General features: G+C 41.1%; 1 protein-coding gene across 1 annotated transcript in view; it reads right to left on the reverse strand.

Moving 5' to 3' along the window:
- Nuak (Nuak family kinase 1) overlaps positions 1-26,352 on the reverse strand; it is a 161,196-nt gene that overhangs the window by 72,369 nt on the left and 62,475 nt on the right. Inside the window, 3 exon segments of the mRNA XM_019045871.2 lie at positions 6,215-6,250; positions 6,253-7,262; positions 26,083-26,188. Of these exon segments, the coding sequence (XP_018901416.2) occupies positions 6,215-6,250; positions 6,253-7,262; positions 26,083-26,188 (1,152 nt within the window).

Below are 26,352 nucleotides of genomic sequence, written 5' to 3' on the forward strand. Positions count from 1 at the left end.
GTAAAATAGCGCTCACCAAAGGGAGTAAAGCTGAGCTGTACCAATAAAACAGCACTTAAATATATTAAATGGGCCTGTTGCAAACTTTTGCTAGAGCAAAAATAAGAGTTGTTTCTTATAGATAATGCCTCAAAAATCACGTTGAGCGCATCGGCAAAGTCTGAAATGCACTCATAACTTCACAATCTGCGTAAGAAATTTGCGTTTTTTTAAGCTTCCCGCTTCAAAAACGATACTGCGGCACAGGTGAACATTTTGTTAGAGGAGTCGCTCCATCGTCGGCGATATTCATCATGGCCGACGCTTGCGCGCAGTTCTGCGCGTAATTCGAGGAGATGTTGATGAAATTACCTTTCTCCCGATCACTCTTTATCCGGTTCTCAGACGATAGCTATTTCGATGTTAATCATCATCATCAGGTCACTTCGACTTCGACTTCGGTAAACACTAACAGTCACATCTTATATTGTTAAAATTTTTGGTGTTAATAAGGACTCTACCTAAATTGGGTTTGTTACTAAAGGTAATTTTATGCTTTCTCCCCTCTTGCACAGTTTTCTGAATTTCTTCTGAAAGTTAAAGAACACCTAGCCAGTGCCCGTCTTCAAAAATCGGGTAAATCGTCGTTGGCAGATCATTTAATAAGCACTAAACATGACCCGGAAGCCACGGAAGTACAAGTAAAGAAAAAATGCGCCAAAGGAAAGAGAATGAACCTTTATGAGCAATTTTACATAGAGTCCCAGAAAGGTGACAACCTGCTCAATAACCAACAAGAGAGTGAGGTGGCAACACTGATAGCCCCTCCAATCCTACTCGGAGATATGCGCACGCACCAACAACGAACGGGCATCTCGATGACGCAACGGCCGGAACGCCGGTGATAAGAACGCGTTCGCGACGGGTGCACCCACGAGTTTTTAAAGTGTTTTATAGTAAATTTTAGTAAATTTTAACAATATAAGATGTGACTGTTAGTGTTTACCGAAGTCGAAGTCGAAGTGACCTGATGATGATGATTAACATTGAAATAGCTATCGTCTGAGAACCGGATAAAAAGTGATCGGGAGAAAGGTAATTTCATCAACATAATGCAGCGCGATAAAAATAAGTTCAACTTTAAATTAATTCGAGGAGAGTTCAAGGTCAATCAATTCGGGCGTGGAAAACATGAACGTTAAAACACGCCGATTGTTATCTGGTCTAATCCAGTTCAGGTATTATCTCGTCCCATCACACGTGTTTTGGCGGATTGGCGTCGGCCATGATGAGTATTGCCGACGATGGAACGACTCCTTTTACAAAATGTTCACCTGTGCCGTAGTATCGCTTTTGAAGCGGGAAGCTCAAAAAACCGCAAATTTCTTACGCAGACTGTGAAGTTATGAGTGCATTTCAGACATTGCCAATGGGCTCATCGTGATTTTTGAGGCATTATCTATAAGAAACGGCTCTTATTTTTGCTCTAGCAAAAGTTTGCAACGGGCCCATTGATAAATGTAAAGAAGATATTAACAATCATTGGTAATAAAAAGGAAGAGATAGAATAATACATATACAGTAATCATCTTACTCCCGCAGTATAGTCACATTATACAGGGTGATCCAAAAGTCCCTTCCACCCCCTCTAAATTTTTACCTACTTGAGGTAAAGATTTGAAACTTGGGGGATAATCCTAGATCAAAGGGAGCTACTTTTTGACCCCCCTAAAATTTTCAGGGGGGCTCCCCTTGGGGGGCAACGGCCCCGGACTTTTAATTTTCAAATGGGAAGACCTCCTTTGTGATAGCTCGTTCGAAAGAGCATAAAAAAAGAAAACTTTTCGCGCAAACCCGAAGTCAATATCTCAAACCGTTTCAAAATGGCGGCCGGTTAAAGTTCAAAATGGCCGAATATTCACACCGGTTATTAGTCGATGGATTTGCGCGGTAATCGGTGTGTTGGGGTATTTTGACACGAGAAAAACGAATTTGACGTTAGATTTTCAAAAAAACCCAAATTTCCAAAATGGCCACCGGTTAAAGTTTAAAATGGCCGAAAATTGTCACCTCGGTTTTTTCCTGATGAATTTGCCTATAACTTGGAATTTGAGAGTATTTTGGCATAAGATAAACAAATTTGAACTTAGATTTCTAAAAAAATCAATTTTTGGTCATTTTGAACTTTAACCGGTGGCCATAATGGAAATTTGGGTTTTTTTGAAAATCTAACGTCAAATTCGTTTTACTCGTGTCAAAATACCCCTACATACAGATTTTCGCGCAAATCCATCGACAAATAACCGGTGTGAATTTTCGGCCATTTTTAACTTTAACCGGCCGCCATTTTGAAACGGTTTGAGGTATTGACTTCGGGTTTGCGCGAAAAGTTTTCTTTTTTATGCTCTTTTGAACGAGCTATCACAAAGGGGGTCTTCCAAATTGAAAATTAAAAGTTAAGGGCCGTGGCCCCCCAAGGGGGGCCCCCCTGAAAATTTTAGGGGGGCTAAAAAGTTGGGGGCTAACCTTTGACCTAGGATTATCCCCCAAGTTTCAAATCTTTACCTCAATTAGGTAAAAAGTTAGAGGGGGTGGAAGAGACTTTTGGATCACCCTGTGTAGTACAGCTTTAGGGTCCAGCCCTGCAGGCTGTAGGGCTCAGCACTACTGCATGTAGTAGGCACTATTTTACCTTAGCTTTTAGCTCAGTACTAAGTTGTTCTTTCCATGTGCATTTCCTTGTGCCCCAGGTTCATGACTGTGGGCAGATTGTCCAATAAAAATTTGAATCACATTCCTCCTTCCGTTTGCACCTCCATTGAATTGGCGTCTCCTACTTATTTTTGGAGTGATAGTGATAGAGGAAATTATCATGACTCAGAATATTTATTTCCTTCTTTAGGAGGTTATAAGAGTGACCATTACAATGAAAAAAGAAGGTGGAAAAGAGGAAAATGTTTCAATGTTTCCAATATTAATGAACACTGATACACTGATACATTTTTTAACACTGATAGAATTTTGAAGTCATAACAACCAGTTCACCAACTGTAAAGTACTATTGTGAGGACCAATTAGAAGAGAATAATTCTAGAGAATCTACCCTACCTAAACTTTCTTAGACTTTCATTTTTGAACCTTTTTGTAGGTGGACAACTTACTTTACAAACGTTGATAGGTTGGACTGGACATTTACGAGGTCTGTTCAATAAAAAACCGGATTTTGGTGATAACTAGCCCACAATGCCCCCGAATTAGGTTTTCTTGGACTTTCCTGATAGCTGATAACATACTGAAGATCGCAAGATTTACAGATTTTGATTATTTTCATCAGTGTTCATTCTGTGTCACCATGAATACGAGTAAGTCAGGTGCATTCTGCGATTTTCATCTTGCGATCACTGATAGAGCAAAGATTTGACATTAAATTTTGTTTTGAAGTCGGTATACCTTGTACTGAAACTTTTGGTATGCTAGGTAAAGTTTACCAAGATCATTGCATGAGTTGTTCTCACTGTTTTGAGTGGTTTAAAAGATTCAAAACTGGTCAGGAGTCTGTCGCAGATAAGGAGTATGGGAATTGACTGAAATTTGCCACATGGAAGAAGTGCGGGTAAAAGTGCCCGAAAATGGTCGTTTCGAACCAAAGGCATTGAATAGAGTAGACCGTGCACTCCCTATCTCCGCCGTGTCAGCTGAGCGAGGCCACTTCGGCGGGACTCCGTAATGGGCGGGCGGGGTGGGAGCTCGCGACTGAGCCCCACGCAGCATGAGCCGGCGTTGCGCGTACTTGGAAAAATTAGTTGCGCGCTCGGATTTTCGCGAATTACCCGTTTCCACTTCATTTTTCGGCAAAATATACAAGGACCACATGTTAATAGCATGAAATTTACTTTTACTCTGAACAATTTTCGTTTCTCTACAGTCATTACTGACTGGAAAAAACGCTTCATAATTGAAAATATGAGGAAAGTGACCTGCGTATCAGACGGATGTTCTTATAATACGTGCAGCTTGTAAAGATGACGGCGTGGATAAGAAGTAATTTTGTAAAAGGTACAAAAAGGATTTAAAATGAGGTCAATCATATTAATCAAGGGTAAAAACGAGGAATAATGTTATGTATTGTACATAAAAAGGCATGTAAAAGTTACGAGAGAGTTACTTAAAGCTATTGTCCATCTTGATCTAAGAGAAAGATTTGATGAAAAGCCGAAAAAGAGGGGCAACGATTTCGGCAGTTTCAGAGTACCGAGATTTAAGATTATTCCACTGAAAAAGATAATGTTCAAGCATTATTATAAAACTAATTTGCGAGTCGCAACTTAATGTTTAATCTGCTCAAAAATTTCAAAATCAATACTTCCGTCACTTATTATGACTGGCGATCGTGGATACTGTTTATTTTCAAAAAGTATGAATAAGTAATTGCTCTTAATTCCTTTGCATTTTTAGGCGGCTCTGTGATTAAGTCGCTGCGCTCGAGAAGGGCACCTCTTTTTATCGATGTTCCAGAATCTATGTTGCTCATATTTGTTTAGAAGAGTAGTTTCTAATGGTAAATTTCAAATATTTTTTTCACAGAAAATTGCAGAATCATGAAAAATAACTCAGTAGAAATTTCAACGAAATCCATGAATTTCCTTCACTGATGAAATATTAGTAGAGATTTTGAACCACCACAACCAAGAAGTGCCATTCTTGCACCCAGAGCCTCAATTTTTCTGCACATTGCAGTGTAGTGGATTCTATGAAATGAGTTTTTATCATGTCCTTACTTTCCTCTATAAAATTAAAAAAACACAGTACTTATGCTATGTTTTCAGCAAAATGCTGAGGGCATTTACTTAATATTACATTTATCACAAATAAATATCACAAACTGAAACAACACTATTTTGAAATTGATGACACTATGTTGACTACAATTTTCAATGAGGAACTGCTATTTCTGGCTCATCTTAGGAAGAACAAAATGTGCCATTAGTTCATGATCCGTTGTTGTGTCGTGTGTTAGTTTCCTGTGTAGATAGGTAATAAAACAAATAAACCAAAAATAGTAGTTCCTTAGGGCTAAATGTAGTCAAAGTTTAAAAATTATCATCGGGACATAATAATTCTTGTTTCTTGCCCGGTTCATCAAGAATTTGCTCATGTAAGCATACCATAAATTGAGAGTTGTGTGGTGTTTAATCATGAAAACTAAAACACATCTTCACACAGAAACATTTCATTATAATTAAAGAACACATGAGCCGAAAGTATTCGCACTAATCAATTAATAACTAAAGATTTCGGAGCCGAACCATACCAACCTCGTATAAGCACACTGTTCATTTACCGCGAGCTGGGGACGGCTGGGGCTCACTACCTCACCGGTGCCATTTCGGTGTTCCCGCACTCATCGGTCGGTGCGGCATGCGAATGGAAGAGAAGTGGCCACCGCTCCATTTCACAGCGCACAGTCTACTCTACTCAATGTCTTTGTTTCGAACTTGCTGAACAATGTGATATTTCTGAAGGCTCTGTAGATATAATTTTGATAGAATATTTAGACATGCATCGAGTTTCAGGTAAACTTGTCCTGTGATTGCTGTCCGTTGAACAAGAATCTAACCGAATGTCAATTTCTCTTTAGCTTCTTGAACGTTCTAACAATGATCCTACATTTTTGGATAGGATAATTTTCGATGGCAAAACTTGAGTGCACGGCTACGATATGGAGATGAAATTCCAACCATTCGTGTGGGCTGAAAAAGGTAGTACAAGACCGAAAAAAGAGAGACAAGTTCGGTCAGCCATAAAAATCGGAGAACACCCATGAGGTTGCATTACTTCAAGCCCTGTACCAACTAAGCTAATTAAGATTTTTCAAAATTGTGAATGTAGCATTCTTAAGTATATTATTTTCAGCTATCAGGAAAGTCCAAGAAAATTAATTCGAAACTAAAACAATCCGAGTTTTTCAAAACAATAGTTTTTCATCCGAGAATTAGTTCCCGAAAATCAGGGAATGGGCATGGTGTTAAGAATTCTAGACACCATGGTCTAAAGAGTACCCTACAAGGGAAGGATATTTCCGGACGCCATTTTGGCTTTCTGGTCGATGCACGTTTAAATGTAATCGACCTGAGTGCACTCACTTTTTTCCAATAATGCAAGAGCTGAAAATTACTTGACGATCTTATTAAAACTATGAAAGGAGAGATTGAGCCTTGCATGAAAATATTATTACCTTTACAGCATTTTTAACTTTGGCTTGATGAGTGGGGTCTGGGTCTGTAGAGAAGCTGTGGTCGCACTAGACGATTTCAACAGAGAAGACTCAGAGCTTCTTTTGGTAATTTTCTCGGTTGGTTTTGTAATAACTGCATTATCATGCGACTTATTGGAAGGAGTTTTTGGATTCTTTTCCTTTACTTCATCTGGCGATTTCTTAACACCAGATGCAAGCACCTCATTTGTAGCAGAAATGGAAGACGTTCGTGAAACATCAGCAGAACTACAGGGAGTCACATCTTCTGATGATTTCTTAAGAGCACTTTCAGCCAATTTGTTAAGATTAATGGTCGAAGCAAGAGAGTACTTCATCTCTACAGAAGCAGCGGGGGAGGGACTCTTTGATTTTCCAGAGAAGCTTTTTCGTGAGGGTGATGCCCATGCAAGATTACTTGAAGACTCAACCAGGGAGGATTTCCTCTCATATTCACGTTTAGCATCACCCACTTTAACCCCTGGAAGAAATATTTTCTTCTCAGGTTTGTTGACCGTTGTGTTTTTAAGAGAAGCGAATTTTTCCGCTGCTTCAGATACTTTGGAGCATCTTCTTTCATTTAACTTAGGTTTTTCAACATTATGATCACTATCACCTCTTTCCAACAGTGGTTCTTGCGTGGGCTCTTTGTGTTCTGTCCTTCTCTCAGTTGAAGCAGGAACTTCTTTTACATCCAAAGAGTACTTTTCTGGGTCTTTAAAAACTTTACAAGCTTCAGTGTCCATCAAAGAGTTGTTAATCATTGTAATATTTTTTCTCAGTTTTTCAATATTTTCAGCATCATTTTCCAGGATTTCAGGTTGTAGTGCCTCTTCTCTGTGTATCATTTTCTCTTCTTTCTTTACAATTTTTTTTTTTTGCTTTAATCCACTGCCATCAGAGTCCACGGATGTTGAACTTTCCTTCTTTCTCGACCTACTACTAGACCTTTCTCTTTTAGATTTCATTTTTACTTTCACTTTTTCGACACCGGATGCATTTTTATCTTCAACAGGAGTGACAGATGGTTCTGGGCAGAGAAAGAAAAAAGAAATATAAAAATACAAATACAAGGTTCAACTAACTTTGCCTACACATGATTATGATTAAAAATCAGACACCAGAAAATCAGAACTTAGATTGTCCGAACTCCAAATTATCCAAACTAATTTTTACACTGCGGTCTTTCAGAGAGTAACTCATCACCATTGGTTCTTTTCTTCCGTCCTCTTACACATACGTACCCAGTTTTCCCTTTTAACTGTGCCTTTAGGAAACTTACTCTCCACTATTCTTTTCGTCCGTTTTCGTACACAAAATTAGATGTTGTCTTAAGTAACCTGGTAGAACATCCAAAACCACCACTGACCATATTACCAAAGATAATTCAGCTTTTGCTGTATATTGAGACAACCCTGATAGAAGAAAAAGTAAAACAATTAGCGATACACTCCCGGATAGCAAATATCATTCTTACTGCTCTTTTACACGATAAAACTGCCCCACAGAAAACATTTGTCACTACACACCTATTATTTCAAGACAACAAAAACAAATTGATTCCTGCTACCAGCTCAAAAGGAAATGTATTAAAGGTACTTCTTGCTAAAATATCATGATTAAAAAATTAAGATTCTAAGTAGACTCCTGTAAAACTTATCTGTTTTAGTTTCTTTAATGTCATTAAGTTTAAACTTGAAAATTGCATTATTATTATTATTATCATTATTATTATTTATTTTTCATATTCACTGCTGTCACCAGCTTTGCTGGGTTGCTTTAAGCCCTCACACAGGGGCAAACAATGCTCCTAGGTATGAGGGCTGTTTGTGGTTTGGGTGGCCGGGTGGTGGTTTTTTCACTCTCCCTTGGGGGGGTGGCTCGTCACGGACTAGGATACCTGTTTTAGGAACCGAGGCAGGGTAGGTGTCTAGAGGACGCCTGCCTAAAGGTTTCTTTCCTGAGGTGGTAGGCGGTAGGGGTGTTTTTGGTGTGTGGGAACGTCTAGGTGTATTCGCGCTGTTCCACCTAGCTTAAGACCTTCCGAGGATTCTGGCAGTGCCTAACACAGCAGACTTCTGGGCCAATACTAGCGAATGTTTCCCAGGGATTTCGTTCTTCAGTTTAGTCCAGTCTTTAGAGACTGCTCCGGTAGCTCCTATCACAAAGGGTATGACTCGCGTTTTGGTCTTCCACATCCTGCTGATTTCGATCTCTAGGTCTTTATACTTTAGTTTCTTCTCAGCTTCCTTTTTTGTGATGTTCCTGTCTGCTGGGATAGAGACGTCAATCAGCAGACACGTTTGGCCTTTCCTACGTAGGATGATGTCCGGTCTGTTTGCCTCAACAGTTCTATCGGTTCTGATAGGGAAGTTCCACAGGATCGTTGTCTCTCCATCTCTGGTTGTTGCAGTGTTTTTCGGTTTGTGTTCATACCATTTATCTGCGTCGACTTCGATTCCATATTCTTTGCAGAGGCTGTAGTGAAGTTGGGTGCATACTCTGTCGTGTCTCTCGATATAGTCCTTTTGGGCTAGAATTGGGCAACCTGATGTTATGTGCTCAATGGTTTCTTCGAACTGATGGCAGATTCTGCATTTGCTATTCATATGTTTCTTGTGGATTTTCCTCTCTCGGTACCTTGTGTTTAAGGCTTGATCCTGTGCCGCTACAATTAGGCTCTCTGTTTCTGCTTTTAGTACACCTTTACTGAGCCAGATGGTGAGAGATTACTCTCGATAGAGTCATTTTCTAGCATCAGTGGATACTGCCCGTGCATGATCTTTCCTTTCCATTTGGTTCTGATGCTTTCTGAGATTTTCTTTTTGATTTTTTGCTTCCTGCTGTTTATGGGGGCCACTTCAAAGTTTTCTCCGAGCTCGGCTTCAAACTTGTTTGCTTCTTTCGCAATGTGGTCTTTGTCTAGAGCAAGGTTGACGGCATATACGGCTTTGAGAAAAGGGTCTTCGTTTTTTTTTTCCTGGAGGTAGTACTTCGCATTGATGATGGAAGATTTGTATGTTGATTCTATTTGCCTAAGTCCTCGTCCTCCTAGTTTTCTGCTCACGTATAGCCTGTCAACGTCTGCGGATGGGTGGTGCATTTTATGCATTGTCAGACATTTTCTTGTTTTTATGTCTAGCGCTTTTATTTCTTTTATTTTCCAATTCAGAATTGCAAATCCGTACTGTAGAACGGGTACGGCTAGCGCTCCGATTGCAGTTATCTTGTTTTTTGCCGTTAGCTCTGTCTTTAGTACTGCTCTTACTCGTCGTATGTATTCTCTCTTTACCTTTTCTTTTATTGTCTTATGTTGAATACCTATACTTTCTTCCATTCCGAGGTATTTGTATGTTTCACCTGGGTCTAACTGTCGGATGCTGGTGTCGACGTCTATATCCATGTTTTCTCCGTGGATGTATTTACCTTTCTTGAAGGTTACCTTGGCACACTTATCTAGGCCAAATTTCATACCTATGTCGTCACTGAATTCTTTCACCGTCTCGAGTTGATTTTGCAGTTTCTCGTCGCTGCTGCTGAACAGTTTCAGATCATCCATATACAGGAGGTGCGTCAGTTGTTTATGGCCTGCCTTGATGTTATATCCATTGTTCATGTTGTTTAGTCGTGTAGAGAGGGGTATTAATCCAACGCAGAACAGAAGGGGGGAGAACGCGTCCCCTTGGTAGATTCCTCGTCTTATTTTAATTTCAGAGGTGATAATTGTATCTGTTTTTCCTCTTAGTTGGATGCATGTTGACCAGTGCTCCATCATGTTCTTACAGGCGTTTACTATATTCGGGTGCACTCCCATGAGTTCCAGTGCACGGATGATCCAGCTGTGAGGCATGCTGTCGAAGGCTTTTTGGTAGTCCAGCCATGCGATCGATAGGTTCTTCTTGTTCTTCCTGCAGTCCTCAATGATGGTTTTGGATATTAAGAGTTGGTCAAGGCACCCTTTAGCTCCTTTGCGGCACCCTTTCTGCTCTATAGGGAGTAGTTTGGCACTTCTAGGTATTTGTACGTTTTTCCGGCCATAAGTGCCGTGAAGATCTTATACGCTATGTTGAGGCTTATGGGCCTATAGTTTTTGGATTTGCCGTTTCTCTATTCTTCGCTATCAGATATGTAGTCCCTTTGGCCAGCCATGGTGGGAATTCTTTCCCGTTCAGTAATTTATTGTACTCGGCTGTTAGGTACTTATGGATGCTAGGGATTTTTTTTGAACCAGAAGCTTTGTATCTTATCTGGGCCGGGTGCTTTCCAGTTTGCAAGGTTTTTTATGGTAGTTATCAGTTCATCATCACCGAGATCTGTCCATTCCATTTTGTTGTTCGTGACCTCTGAGTCTTTGATCCACCCAGCCTCCGAGTTGTGCTGAGTAGGGACTTCGTAGATTCCTTTCCAGAACTCTTCCACCTTTTCTTTCTCTGGGATTTCACCTATGTCGGAGGAGTCACCTTTGATGTTCCTGTAAAAGCTTTTGCAGTTGGTTTCGAAGCTTCTGTTGTGAGAGAATTGATTTGATCTTTTCTGGTATCTTCTTATTCTTTGGCTAAAGACAGCAATACGTTGCCTCAGTTGCTCCATTACATTGTCTATACTGCTTTCTTCTCCTTCCGCGGTGTATTTATCCAGGATTGACTGGACTTTGTGGGTTGTCTGTTGTCCTTTTTCCTTGCTCGTTATTTTGAAGTTAGCTAGTACTGAAAGGTTCCTCCTCAGATCTTGGATTCTGAACTCAATTCTTTTTTGCCATAGGGGCTTACTTTCTTTCTTGTTCATTTTAGTTCCTTTTGGGCCGTTCGACTCGTCACTGATTGTGAGGGCTGCAGCGTAGAGCAAGCAGTTGATTTTCCACAGGTCGAGATTTTCTTCGCTCTCAAGCATATTTTGTACTTCATTGTTAGTTCGCATGATGATTTCTTGGTCTTTTTTCGCCCCCTTTATTTTCCTTATCGGCTCTCTTTCTTCCAGATTCATCTCGAGAACTTCTTGATACACGCTTCTTAGCTTTGATAAAGAGGTCGTTGTTTCTAGTGTACTTGCCATGTTCTGCTCTTGGGGAGTTGTTTCGTGTTCTGGTTCTGGAGATGGTATTCTTAGCTGCTTACTTCTTCTGGGAGTTTCGTTGGTTTGAGGTATGTCTGGCGTTGACTCTGATTCCCTGGGTCAGTTGGATCATTCCGTCTCGGCGGGCGGTTCTCGTCGTTTGTGGCATCACCTGGTGAGCTTTCAGTTGTGTGTTGGTCAGTGGATGCTTCTATGGTGGAGTGAACATCGTCTTTAATTTCTTGAAGCTGTTGTTCGGTTAGTTTTTTCTTGTTCTCGATGTATCTTCGTTGCGTGGCTAGCTTATTAGCGTTGAGATGCAGGCGGGCATTAGGGTTTCGTTGCCTCCATAGCTCGTAGGTGGCCTTTATGTTGTGGATGCCCGTGTTTTCCTTAACAAACCAATGGCACCATATGACTTCTTTGTATTCCTCTTCGCTCCATTGTACTCTCTGGGTGTGGTTGGCTGCATTATTCATTGTGGTAGGGGAGTTTTGGTTGTTATTGGTATTTTGGGTTTTTCTGGTGACACCCCGTTCACATTGTGTTGCTAGGTTTGCGGCTACATCAGCTTTGATTTCTTCAATTTGTGCCTCACTTAGTTTTTGGTTTTTCGCAATGAATCGTCTTTGTGTGGCGAGCTTGTTTGCATCGATATGCGGGCGGGTGTTCGGGTTCCTTTTTCTCCAGAGGTCATAGTTGGCGTTTATATTGCAGCTTTGAGTGCTCTCTTTGATGTACCAGTAGCACCATATTATTTCTTCATACTCTTCTGTGGTCCACTTCACTCGCTCTGTTGCTTGCCTACGCTGTGCGTTTGTGTTCTTACCCGCAGGGCTAGTTGGTGGTGCTTTGGGCCTGTGGTGTTTGATTCAGCTGATTCTGCTGTTTCTGCGTTCTTTTCCGTGTTGTCCCAGAGACCTGAGTCAATTCTTCTGCATTATCATCGGTTCGGTCGGTTTTTCCTTTGTAGTTTTGGGTTTTTCTTGCTTTAGAGTTGCGCGTTTCCATATTTGTTCCCACGAGTAAGATGAGGATTTAAGAGGGTCCACCCGTAACCTCTTTCCGGGTAAGGCTATATTAACTCTGGGAGGGCGCCTGGTATCCCAGGGCTCCGTAGGTCGACACCAACATAAGCGCCCTGGTGCCAAGGGACCCGATGGGCACGGTTCGCATAACACCCCGGGTTGGGCTTTTCATTAAGTACTCCTTGGCACATAGAGTGTGCGTCCAGAGTAACTCGGGAAAGGAGGTGCGTCAATACCCCAGACCATAGGCAGTCCTCCCTGCAGATTTATTATTATTATTATTATTATTATTATTATTATTATTTATATGCGAAGTTATCTCCAGCTTTGCTGGGTAGTTGGGCTCTCTTCACGTGAGCAAACAATGCTCATTGGTAGAGAGAGTATAGTGGGTTGAGGCCGGTGTAAACTTGGCTATGAATGGCCAATTTACAGCCGACGATAAGGTTTGCAGTAACCGGGGTGAGAACTGTGTCCTGAGACGCCCACCCAGAGGTTGCTTCTCGTCGATGATGGTGGGGTAGGGGTTTAGGTTGTGGGGGAACAAATGAGTATGGATTCTTTGGTTAAGGTTTTCAACTTAAGACTTTCCTCAGTATCCTAGCAGTTCCGAGGATTGCTGCTTTCTGAGCTGTGACAAGAGAGTGCTTCCCAGGGATTTCTTCCTTAAATTTCTTCCATTCTTTCGAGACTGCTCCCGTCGCGCCGATTACGAAGGGTATGACTTTCGTGTCCGTTTTCCACATTCTACTTATCTCGATTTCTAAGTCTTTATACTTGAGTCTTTTTTCGGCTTCCTTCAATGATATGTTCCTATCCGCTGGGATTGACACGTCGATAAGCAAGCAAGTTTGCCCCCTTTTTCGCAGTATGATGTCAGGCCTGTTGTTCGGAACCGTCCTATCAGTTCTGACGGAACATTCCATATGATAGTTGTTTGTCCATCATCCGTTGCTGTGATAGCTTTTGGCTTGTGCTCGTACCAGTTTGTTTCGACTGCTATATTGTACTCTTTGCACAGGTTATGATGGAGATGGGTGCACACTCTGTCATGCCGTTCTATGTAGTCCTTTTTGGCAAGGATCGGGCACGCCGATATTATGTGATCTATAGTTTCCTCGTGCTGATGGCAAATTCTGCACTTACTGTCTCGGGCTCTGCCGTGTATTTTCCGATCTCGGTACCTAGTGTTAAGAGCCTGGTCTTGGGCTGCTGCAATTAGGCTTTCGGTTTCTCCTTTTAATGCTCCTTTGCTCAGCCACATGGTTGAAAGAGTGCTTTCGACTCTGTCTTCTTCCAGTAAGCGAGGGTACTGACCGTGCATGTTCTTTTCGGTCCATTTTGATCTTAAGGTTTCGGCTATTTTCTTCTTGATTGTTTGGTTCCTGCTTTTAACTGGTGTTTGTTCAAAGTTTTGTTCTAACTCAGTTTCAAACTTGTCAGCTTTTTTGGTAATCGAGTGTAGCGTGTTCAGCTGGGTGTCCGCCTCGTGTACCGATTTAAGAAACAGATCTTCATTTCTCTTCTTTCTCAGGTAGTATTTCGTACTGATAATGGTGGACTTGTACGCTGCTTCTATCTGTCTCAACCCTCTTCCTCCCAGTTTTCTGCTGACGTAGAGTCGGTGAACATCCGCGGATGGGTGGTGCATTTTGTACATTGTTAGGTATTTTTTTGTTTTGACGTCCAGAGCTCGGATTTCTGTCATCTTCCAGTCTAGGATTGCAAATCCGTACTGAAGCATGGGAACTGCAAGTGCTCCGATGGCCGAAATCTTATTTTTTGCTGACAGCTCTGTCTTTAATACTGCCCTAACTCTTCGGATGTATTCTTTCTTGACCTTCTCTTTGACTGTTGTATTTTGCACTCCTGAATTCTCTTCCATGCCCAGGTACTTGTAAGTTTCACCAGGGTCTAGTTGTCTGATGCTGGTTTCATTGTCGATGGTTACATTTTCACCTTTAAAAAACTTTCCTTTCTTGAAAGTCACTTTGGCGCACTTATCCAGGCCGAATTTCATTCCGATATCGTCACTAAATTCTTTTACTGTTTTAAGCTGTTGTTGAAGCTTTGTTTCATTGCTACTGAAGAGTTTCAAGTCGTCCATGTAAAGAAGGTGTGTCTGATGCTGGTTTCATTGTCGATGGTTACATTTTCACCTTTAAAAAACTTTCCTTTCTTGAAAGTCACTTTGGCGCACTTATCCAGGCCGAATTTCATTCCGATATCGTCACTAAATTCTTTTACTGTTTTAAAGCTGTTGTTGAAGCTTTGTTTCATTGCTACTGAAGAGTTTCAAGTCGTCCATGTAAAGAAGGTGTGTCAGTTGTTTGTAACCATCCTCAAGGTCGTATCCGTTCCGTTGTTCGTTCAGCTTCTTCGATAGGGGTATTAGTCCTATGCAAAACAGAAGGGGCGAGAATGCGTCTCCTTGATAGATTCCACGCCTGATTTTGACTTCCGAAGTTACGATTTGGCCCGCGTTTCCGTTCAGTTGGATGACAGTTGCCCAGTGTTTCATCATGTTCTTACACGCGTTGACTAGATTTGGGTGGACTCTCATTATCTCCAGTGCTCGTATGATCCAGCTATGTGGCATGCTGTCGAAGGCTTTTTGGTAGTCTAGCCATGCTACGGATAGATTTTTCTTCCTCCTTTTGCAGTCTTCAATGGCAGTCTTGGATATAAGGAGTTGATCTAAGCATCCATTTGCTCCTTTTCGGCACCCTTTCTGCTCTATTGGGAGGAGTTCAGCACTTTCTAAATACTTGTAAGTTTTGCCAGCCATTAAAGCGGTGTATATCTTGTACATAATGTTAAGACAAGTGATCGGGCGGAAGTTCTTTGGGTTCGCTGTTTCTTTGTTTTTCGGTATCAGGTACGTGCACCCTTTAGCTAACCAGGGTGGGAACTCTTCTCCCCCCAGTAGTTTTATGTATTCTGTTGTTAGATACTTGTGGATGGGGTGCATTTTTTTGTACCAGAAGCTCTGTATCTTGTCTGGGCCGGGTGCTTTCCAATTCGCAAGATTCTTTAAGACATTCGCTACTTCTGCCTCATTTAGGGGAGTCCATTCCATCTGATGTTCGACGTTTAGATCCTTAATCCAGTCCGCTTCGGTGTTATGCTCTGTGGGAGTTTCGTAAATTCCTTTCCAGAACTCCTCTATTTCTTGTTTCTTAGGGGTTGCACCAGTTTCTGCTCCGTCCCCTTTGATTTTTCTGTAGAAGCTCTTACAGTTAGTTACAAACATCCTATTTTCCCTATATTGGTTAGATCGTTTTTTGTATCTCCTGATCCTTTGGCTGAACACTGATATGCGTTGTTTAAGTTGCTCGGCTACATTGTCAATATTGCATTCTTCTCCTTCGTCAGTGTATTTTTCTAGTATTGATTTAACTCGCTGTGTCATTGGCTTCTCGTTAGACTTGCTAGTCTCCTTGAAATTAGTTAACACTGAAAGGTTGCATCTCAGCTCTTTTATTCTGTTATCGATCCTTTATTGCCACAGGGGTTTCGTTTCTTTCGCGTTGTTCTTTTTTACTGGTCTTGGGTTGTTTGCTTCATCACTGACTGTTAGAGCTGCCGCGTAGAGTAAGCAATTTATTTTCCAGAGGTCCAATTCCTGTTCGGTTTCTAGTATAGTCTTCACCTCACTGTTGGCCCGTGCAAGGATTTCCTTCTCCTTTTTTGCGCCGTTCAGTTTTCTGATCGGTTCTCTTTCCTCTAAGGTCATCTCCAGTACTTCTTGGTAGAGTCTCCTAATTGGTGACTCTGGCTTTTCGTTTTGTGATGACTTGGGTTCTGGCGTTGGGGCTAACGGCTCAGGGTTGGTCTCTGTCAGCTCATCGCTCGTAGGTTGCTGGTTTCCAGGAGGAGTTTGTGACGCTTGGTTTGAGATGTTTAGCTCGGCTAGGATGTCTTGGGATAGGATATCATCCAGTGCATCAGGTGCCACTTGGGGGGCTCCTCCGGCATGTTCCTCAGTTGATGCTTCTAGTGTGGCAATAGCATCTGCTTTAATTTCTTCAAGCAACTCATCGCTAAGTTTCCTTTTGTTTTCTATGTATCTTCTCTGCATGGCTAGTTTATTCGCATTGATGTGTAATAGGGTGTCAGGGTTCCTAGCTCTCCATAAATCATACGTCTCCTTTATGTTGCAAAAGCCTGTGCCTTCTTTAGTATACCAGTGACACCACATAACTTCTTTGTTCTCTTCTTGAGTCCATTTAATTCTTCGTGAGGATTGGGCTACTTGAGACGATATTCCCTCATCCTCTGGGTCTTTTTGGTTGGCTGAGCTGCTTCGCGAACGTTCGGTCTCATTTTCTGGGCTCTGAGATGTCTGTCCAAGGTGGAGACGGACGTCTGCTTTGATTTCGGAGAGTTGCATTTCATTCAGTTTCTTTTGGTTCTCTATGTACCTGCGTTGGGTTGCAAGTTTATTTGCTTCAATATAAGGACGGGTAGCTGGGTTTCTCTTTCTCCAGAGATTGTAAATGGACTTCATGTTGCAGCTGCCTGTGCTTCCTTTGATGTAGAGGTAGCACCACATGACTTCTTTGTATTCTGCCTCGCTCCATTTTGTTCGTGCCCTTGTATGGTTGGGCTGAGAGTCTGGCTGGCTACTCAAAGGTTGTACTTGAGTCGGGCTGAGAGTTTGTGGCGTGTTTGTAGGCACATTTCTTGGGTCCGCTTGGTTTGTTCTCGAGTTTGTTGGTCTGTTCATCTCTTCATCTCTATCCCTATTCGTTAGGGTGATTTGAGAGTTCTTGCGTTGTTTAGTAATTTTTCTGGAATCCATGTTGTTCCCACGAGTAGAGGAGGATTTGGACGGTCCGCCCGGCAGCCTCTTCGCCGGGTAAGGCTACGTACTCTGGGAGGTCGCCCGGTATCCCAGGGCACCGTGGGTAGACACCTTCAGAAGCACCCGATGCCAAGAGACCCGATGGGCACGGTTTGCTTACACCCCGGGTTGGGTTTTTTTTTTATTGAAGTACTTCCTGGCACAAAGGGAGTGCTCAGAAAGTGACTCGGGACTGGAGGTGCGTGAATACCCCAGACCATAGACAGTCCTCCCTGCAGTTTTATTATTATTATTATTATTATTATATTATTATTTTCCATATTCACTGCTGTCACCAGCTTTGCTGGGTTGCTTTGAGCCCTCACACAGGGGCAAACAATGCTCCTAGGTATGAGGGCTGTTTGTGGTTTGGGTGGCCGGGTGGTGGTTATTTCACTCCCCCTTGAGGGGTGGCTCGTCACGGACTAGGATACCTGTTTTAGGAACCGAGGCAGGGTAGGTGTCTGGAGGACGCCTGCCTAAAGGTTTCTTTCCTGAGGTGGTAGGCGGTAGGGGTGTTTTTGGTGTGTGGGAACGTTCTAGGTGTATTCGCGCTGCTCCACCTAGCTTAAGACCTTCCGGAGGATTCTGGCAGTGCCTAACACAGCAGACTTCTGGGCCAATACTAGCGAATGTTTCCCAGGGATTTCGTTCTTCAGTTTAGTCCAGTCTTTAGAGACTGCTCCGGTAGCTCCTATCACAAAGGGTATGACTCGGGTTTTGGTCTTCCACATCCTGCTGATTTCGATCTCTAGGTCTTTATACTTTAGTTTCTTCTCAGCTTCCTTTTTTGTGATGTTCCTGTCTGCTGGGATAGAGACGTCAATCAGCAGACACGTTTTATTATTATTATTATTATTATTATTATTTATATGTGAAGTTATCTCCAGCTTTGCTGGGTAGTTGGGCTCTCTTCACGTGAGCAAACAATGCTCATTGGTAGAGAGAGTAGAGTGGGTTGAGGCCGGTGTTAACTTGGCTATGAATGGCCAATTTACAGCCGACGATAAGGTTTGCAGTAACCGGGGTGAGAACTGTGTCTTAAGACGCCACCTAGAGGTTGCTTCTCGTCGATGATGGTGGGGTAGGGGTTTAGGTTGTGGGGGAACAAATGAGTATGGATTCTTTGGTTAAGGTTTTCAACTTAAGACTTTCCTCAGTATCCTAGCAGTTCCGAGGATTGCTGCTTTCTGAGCTGTGACAAGAGAGTGCTTCCCAGGGATTTCTTCCTTAAATTTCTTCCATTCTTTCGAGACTGCTCCCGTCGCGCCGATTACGAAGGGTATGACTTTCGTGTCCGTTTTTCACATTCTATTATTATTATCATTATCATTATCATTATCATTATCATTATCATTATCATTATCATTATCATTATCATTATTATTATTATTATTATTATTATTTTTCATATTCACTGCTGTCACCAGCTTTGCTGGGTTGCTTTAAGCCCTCACACAGGGGCAAACAATGCTCCTAGGTATGAGGGCTGTTTGTGGTTTGGGTGGCCGGGTGGTGGTTTTTTCACTCCCCCTTGGGGGGTGGCTCGTCACGGACTAGGATACCTGTTTTAGGAACCGAGGCAGGGTAGGTGTCTGGAGGACGCCTGCCTAAAGGTTTCTTTCCTGAGGTGGTAGGCGGTAGGGGTGTTTTTGGTGTAAGGGAACGTTCTAGGTGTATTCGCGCTGCTCCACCTAGCTTAAGACCTTCCGGAGGATTCTGGCAGTGCCTAACACAGCAGACTTCTGGGCCAATACTGGCGAATGTTTCCCAGGGATTTCGTTCTTCAGTTTATTCCAGGGATTTCGTTCTTCAGTTGTTTCCCAGGGATTTCGTTCTTCAGTTGTTTCCCAGGGATTTCGTTCTTCAGTTGTTTCCCAGGGATTTCGTTCTTCAGTTTATTATTATTATTATTTTATATGCGAAGTTATCTCCAGCTTTGCTGGGTAGTTGGGCTCTCTTCACGTGAGCAAACAATGCTCATTGGTAGAGAGAGTAGAGTGGGTTGAGGCCGGTGTTAACTTGGCTATGAATGGCCAATTTACAGCCGACGATAAGGTTTGCAGTAACCGGGGTGAGAACTGTGTCCTAAGACGCCCGCCCAGAGGTTGCTTCTCGTCGATGATGGTGGGGTAGGGGTTTAGGTTGTGGGGAACAAATGAGTATGGATTCTTTGGTTAAGGTTTTCAACTTAAGACTTTCCTCAGTATCCTAGCAGTTCCGAGGATTGCTGCTTTCTGAGCTGTGACAAGAGAGTGCTTCCCAGGGATTTCTTCCTTAAATTTCTTCCATTCTTTCGAGACTGCTCCCGTCGCGCCGATTACGAAGGGTATGACTTATTATTATTATTATTATTACACATTTTTCAGCTTTAAATAGTAACATTGATGCAAAATAGACTCATTAATGTGGAGTTCGGATAATACACCAGTACAGTAAGAACCCTCTAATTAGGGCAGTGTTGAGATAATGTGGATTATTCACTTTTGATAACAAATTGACAAAATATTAATGGTCATATCTCGATGTGACGTTTTTGAAGATGAATTGAAAAGTCGAACGATGTTCCCAGGAATCCTTCATTTCGAGATACACTATAACAAGAAACAACTGATCAGGTCTTGAAAAAATGAACATTGGTTTCTAGAAAAATGTTACTTTGAGTAACATTTTAACAAGATACGACTCATCAAATCATTTTTCTTTAGAGGTGAAAATGAGTATATTCTATATACCTGACTCAAATTGTGTGTTAACAAAGTAAATAATAATAAAACAAAAAAGATGAGAAACAAAAAGAAAAAAGATAAAAAAAACCAAAATATCAAAAGAAACCGAACAAAAACAAATCCAAGTACTTTAATGCTAAAACAATCCAAAGATAACGAGATACGGGATGACCAAAAATTGAGATATAGACTTGAAATTTTCTCAGTGCTCCTGGGTCAAAGTAAACTACTTTTTTGACTCCCTAACATTGTACGTCCAATCCCAGAGGGGGGAAGGGGGCTACAGACCCTAATTTTTTTATATCAAATGGTAACCCCTATCATGCGACACATTGTTGGATGGATAACAAAAAAAGAAAAATTTTGGCGCAAAGTTCAGGCCGATATTTCAATTTTTGACAAGATGGCGGCCAAACAACGACGAAAAACCAATTCTGCGGGTTTTTCGGGGGTTTTTATCAGGTACAATATCGGAATTCTGGCACCCACGGATTGTTGGACTCGAGAAAGACGAATTTGACCTTAAGTTGTCAAAATTTAAAAGTCTTTCCAAGATGACGGCCGATCAAATTCGCGAAAACCGCATTTTGAAGGGTCATCAGGGGTTCTTGCTGATTAAAATGCCTGAAAGTCCATATTCCAAGGTTTTTTGCCACGGAAAAGATGAAAGGCTTTGGAATTTTGATAACCTGATGTCAAATTCGTCTTTGCTGAGTTGCTTTGGAATTTTGATAACCTGATGTCAGATTCGCCTTTGCCGTGTCAAGTAACCTCAGAGTAAGGACTTCCAGGCATACTATCCAGCTTGCCGATGATTCCGTTAGTAAAAATCCCTGAAAACCCTTCACAAAGGAGTTCCTGCCATTTTTATCAGCCGCCATCTTGGAAAGACTTCGGAAATTTGACAACCTGTCGTCAAATTCAACTTTCCCGTGTCAAATAACCCTCGAGTACTAGGATTCTAATCATTTCTTTGTTGAGAACCTCTGAAAAACCCTCAGAACTGATTTCCCGCCGTTTTTAGGCTGCCATCTTGTCAAAAATTGAGATATTGACCTGAACATTCCACCATTTTTTTTTTTTTTACTATCTATCCAACGATGTGTTATATAAGAGGAGTTGCTATTTTAAAAAAAAGGTTGGATCCGTAGCTTCCCCTCAGGGAGGTCCAAAGAATTTGGGGGGTCAAAAAAGTAGTTTACTTTGACACAGGAGCACCGTCATAATTGCAGGTCTCTATCTCAATTCGTTTAGAAGTTACGGGGGAGTATTAAGACTTTTGTGCCACCCTGTATGATCAGACCCTCCGTACAAAAAGTTGATTTTTTAGCTTCGTATAATTTACTTTGATTTCCTTTTTCCTTCGATACTTGTTGGTTTTGGGTTCATACTCAACATCCTGAGGGCAATGAAATGATAATGACGTTCATGTAATCGAGATGGTCATTATCAAGAGGTAAGTTATGTTTTTTGAAATTTTCTCTAGTGGTCAAGTTGAAGAAAATTTAGAAAATAAAACTAGAAAAAGAAAAAGTTAGAAACCAAGAATAGAATTGCAGAATAATATAAGCTGATAAAAATATTATAAAAACTTGATCGATTTACACGCTTGTTAAACTTTTTCAGATGATGAATTTAAAAATCTGACTTAAAAGCAGTTTCTACAGTCTAGGGGCCTGGAGGTGACTTTTGCGTGATACCTGAAACTTCAGAGTATCCTCTAGGGTCTCTAGGACACCTTTTTCCAGCAATCATAAAGTTCGTATCCCAGGGCAACATGTTCAAAATGGCCCCCATGTCCAAAATCGAAAGGTACTGAGGTGCTCTCAAAAATCCACAATTTACTCACAAATTTTCACAGATACGCAAAATTGTCAAATGATCAAAAATCTTCTACACAAAATTTTACATAGGATGTCACCAATTTCTGACCGCAGAATCGGGTTGTGCGACCAGAAATACACAACACTCGATATCTTACACGGTGAAATTTTAATAGAATTTTTTTTTTTTCAGGAAGGGTCATTTTACCTGTCATATTTGATTAAGCCCTTACTTTCATGTACATAGGCTGTCCCAAAACAACTGAGAGTAAGTCTGTATTTCAGAAACAATAATAGATATTAAAACGCGGTTTGTGGGAGGTTGTAGCTCATATCCTTAGCTATCCAACGAGCCCAAGATTAGCTCATTTGGTCAAAATTTCGCTGAGTTACAGCAATTTTTCGGAGGCGCGTAAAAAATAACCCTACAGGATTTTTGAGTATTTTTTCCTTGTCTGAAATGTTGTTCCGAGAGTCGCGCAGTTGATCGCAACTTTGCAGATCACGTTGGCACTGGTCTAGATGCAAGTTCTAACATGTTTGTATGTGCTTTCATTGCATATCAGAGTTTTTTTCAACTTCCCAGCTCAGTGAAGCCAACATTGTCTAGCGTTAATGACACTTTCCTACGCCGCGCCGCAGAAGTTGACGGCCGGCCGCCATGCGGAATCAAAGCTCGACCCTCGGAAAAAGCTGCATGCCACCGATAAATAGTGTTCTCCCCAAGTCGGTTTTCTCCATGAGCAACTGACATCTCTTTCACGGTATCAGAGGCAGTTAAACCTCGGCGAACACAGTAACGGATGGCATAGCGATGCTCTTGTTTCAGCTCCGCGGGCGAACTCATTGCACCGAACGAAAACACGTGTCATTAACGCCAAACAATGTTGGCTTCACTGAGCTGGAAAGTTGAAGAAAACTCTGATATGCAATGAAAGCACATACAAACATGTTAGAACTTGCATCTATACCAGTGCCAACGAGATCTGCAAAGTTGCGATCAACTGTGCGACTCTCGGAACAACATTTCAGACAAGGAAAAAAATACTCAAAAATCCTGTAGGGTTATTTTTTACACGCTTCCGAAAAATTGCTGTAACTCAGCGAAATTTTGACCAAATGAGCTAATCTTGGGCTCGTTGGATAGCTGAGGATATGAGCTACAACCTCCCACAAACTGCCTTTCAATATCTATTATTGTTTCTGAAATACAGACTTACTCTCAGTTGTTTTGGGACAGCCTATGTAGAAGATGATTTTTGACCGCAAATTTAGATTTTACGACCGAAAATATATAATAATCGACAAATTACACGGCATTTTTCCGACAGAATTTTTTTAAAATATGAAAGTGTCATTTTGGCCGCCATCTTAGATTCAGGCCTTACTCTAATGCTCAAGGCGATTGCTGACTGCTACATAATAATAAACACCTAACACGGTATACTTGCTTCAGAAATTTTTCTCATCCTGAAGGAGACCTTTTGGCCGCCATCTTGGATGGGGGGGGGGGGAGTCTCATGAAATTTGAGACGCTATAATCGATTTTCGTATTTAAGGCAATAAAATGATGGGGCTGAGCCAGGTTTTACAGTTTCTTCACAAACTGGAACTTTGAACATAAGTGTTCGTGAAAATGTCACTAGACTGGAAATTGCAAAAAATGAAATTTGTCGCTAAATTTACAGGAGTAGCAGGGCTTTGCAGGTTTAAACTTGACGGATCATGTAAGTAGAAGGTATGAGGAAGTTTTTTGGCACTCAGTTAAAGCACTAAAGTCCAGAGAGTTATAGCAATGATCACGCAAGTTTGTCAAAATTTTTTAAATTTCCGAAACTTTGGGGAAAAAGTAACTTTTTTCTAAAAAATTAGGGGGCTCAGAGGTCCAAACTTGGTGACACCCTATGTAAAATTTTGCGTAGAAGCTTTATGATCCTTTGATATTTTGAGTATCTGTGAAAATTTTTGAGTAAATCGCGGATTTTTGAGAGCACCTCATGGAGGCCATTTTGAACATGTTGACCTGGGATACGGAATTTATGATTGCTGGAAGAAGGTGTCCTAGGGACCCTGGAGGATACCCCGAAGTTTCAGGTATCACGCAAAAACCACCTCGAGGCCCTTGGACTGTAGAAGCTGCTTTTAAGTCAGATTTTTCAATTCATCGTCTGAAAAAGTTAAACAAGCGTGTAAATTGATCGAGTTTTCATAATATTTTTATTAGCTTATATTATTCTGCAATTCTATTCTTGGTTTCTAGCTTTTTCTTTTTCTAGTTTTATTTTCTAAATTTTCTTCAACTTGACCACTCAGAGATTATTTCAAAAACATAACTTAAATTTTGATAATGACCATCTCGATTACATGAACGTCATTATCATACCATTGTTCTTAGGATGTTAAGTATGAAAGTAAGGAGTACATCGTGGATTTTTGAGAGCAACTCAGTACCTTTCGAATTTTAACATGGGGGCCATTATGAATATGTTTCCCTGGAATACGGACTTTATGATTGCTGGAAAAAGGTGTCGTAGGGACCCAAGAGGATACCCTGAAGTTTCAGGTAGCAAGCAAAGGTCACTTCGTGGCCCCTGGACTACTAGGGAAAGTCATTATATTCAGTGATATGAAAGTTTCAAAAAATCGCACAACAAATTTTGTCTTTGAGTACATTTGATCGACGCTTGTGAAAGAATGAGGCATGTAATGGAAAATTGATTTTATACAAGCCAAAAAAAAAAAAAAAACTGTTGTTTCATTCTTTTAAAGTTATCTTCTCCTTCTTATACTATAAGCTCCGAGACCTCCTAATTTTGCGTAAATGGTAACGCTTAGTTCCGGCGTTCTACCGGGCCGATTTTCATGATTTTTAAGGCTATCGACAGGCAATTGTCTCTAGATGAGCCCGCTTTATTCAGATTTTCAAATTATGATCCAGGTTTTTTTACATATTACGTGGTAAAGTTGCGAATTTTTCCATTTAAATAATGTAAATTTATGTTCTTTGTCATAGTTCGTTTGAGCGTTCTACTGGGCCAATTTCCATGATTTTTTGGATTATCGACAGATAATAGCCCCTAAATGAGCCCGCTTTAATCGGATTTTGGAAATAGAACCCAGGTTTTTTTATGTAAGGATAGACCAGAACGCTTAGGAAGGGGGGTAAAATTTGAATTTCCCGCCAATGAAAAATGGCGGGAATTTCAAATTAAGTGGAAAATTGAACTGAGCGGGAAATGTGGAATCTCGGTCTATTAGTAGGGTAAAAGAATCGAAGGTATGCTCCTTTTCTACAGACCATCAAAAAGCGACGAAACGCTCCTACCGTTTCCTTTCAGTCTTGGCGTGAAGTTTGAAATAAATGCCGATTTTTTCAATTGATTCTTAAGGGCTGGACACACGTTCAAAGTGAAGCTTCAGAGTGGTGGCTGTTTAGTGAAGTGCTGCGCATCAATGCGGTGATCGATGGCAACACTTGACAAAACAACCACCACTTTGAAGCGTCACTTTGAACGTGTGTCCAGCCCTTTATTGGTCTAATCGCTCCCGGCCAGAGAAATATTGGATAAAAATGAGAGTCCGGTATGAAAATCTTTAAATTTTTTTTTTCATTCTTTTGCTGACGCGGGCCTAAGAGAGCGCGAAGCGCCCTCTGGGGATTAAGCCGCTTAGCAGCCAGGGGATAGATTAAGACCAGATATAAGAATAGGATCAGTTTGACCTCCCCACAAAGTTATTCCAATGAGATTTATACATATCTCATTACTAAATACTTTAATTTTACTGATATCAGGATTTCTTGTTACATGGGCACACTATGAACTAGCAAATAACAAATTTAGAAACACAAAGATTAGATTAATGATATCTATTTTGCTAGGAATTTATTTTTTAGTAAATAAGAGAGCTTAAGCAGAGCATTTTACATGTAATTTTGATTTACTTTTTTACTAGCCGAGATGATCTACAGTATTCTGTTGAACTCAGCATCTCCATTTTCAACAAATTCTGTTGCTGTTGTTGTTTCCGTTCTGATTTTTTTTTTTTTTCTTTTATTTGCAAACAAGGCATCTCCGAGTCAAATCTCATTGGGTACAAGATATAACAGTGAAGTCCCTGGTTGGGATAGAGAAAGTATCCAAAGAGGGCTGTAAATCCAAAAGTAGCAAAAGTGTAAATAGAAACAATGTTGCATTATTCTGATAAAAAACAAAAAAGCAAGATGCAAGCTTCCAGCTTCAAGAAAATAACAACTTCCAAAGCATCCAACTCAGAGAGCTTTAACTGTAACATGTAAATTTAATAGAATTGATCTTTCACGATTAGTGAATATAAGAATCAAGAGAGCAAAGAATCGAAGATAAAACATTACCTCTGGGTGCTACACTGATTGGAGCTATTGATGGATGACCTCTTGAAGGAGCAATACTGTCCAGGCTCTGAGATCTCACAGGTTTCTCAGAAGACTGCGGATCTACCTAAGAAAAATGAGAAAAACAGAAGAATAATGAAAGTATATTGCAGAATATTGTTAAGATGGTGCTCTACGTCCAGACGCACACATCATGAGCGTTCATAGTTTACATGGGTGGGTTTGATTGTTTTGGTCAATTTTGAGCGAGTCGCACATTCATAGCAGGGA

The sequence above is a fragment of the Bemisia tabaci genome, chromosome 1 (genome assembly GCF_918797505.1).
Source record: "Bemisia tabaci chromosome 1, PGI_BMITA_v3".
NCBI lineage: Eukaryota > Metazoa > Arthropoda > Insecta > Hemiptera > Aleyrodidae > Bemisia > Bemisia tabaci.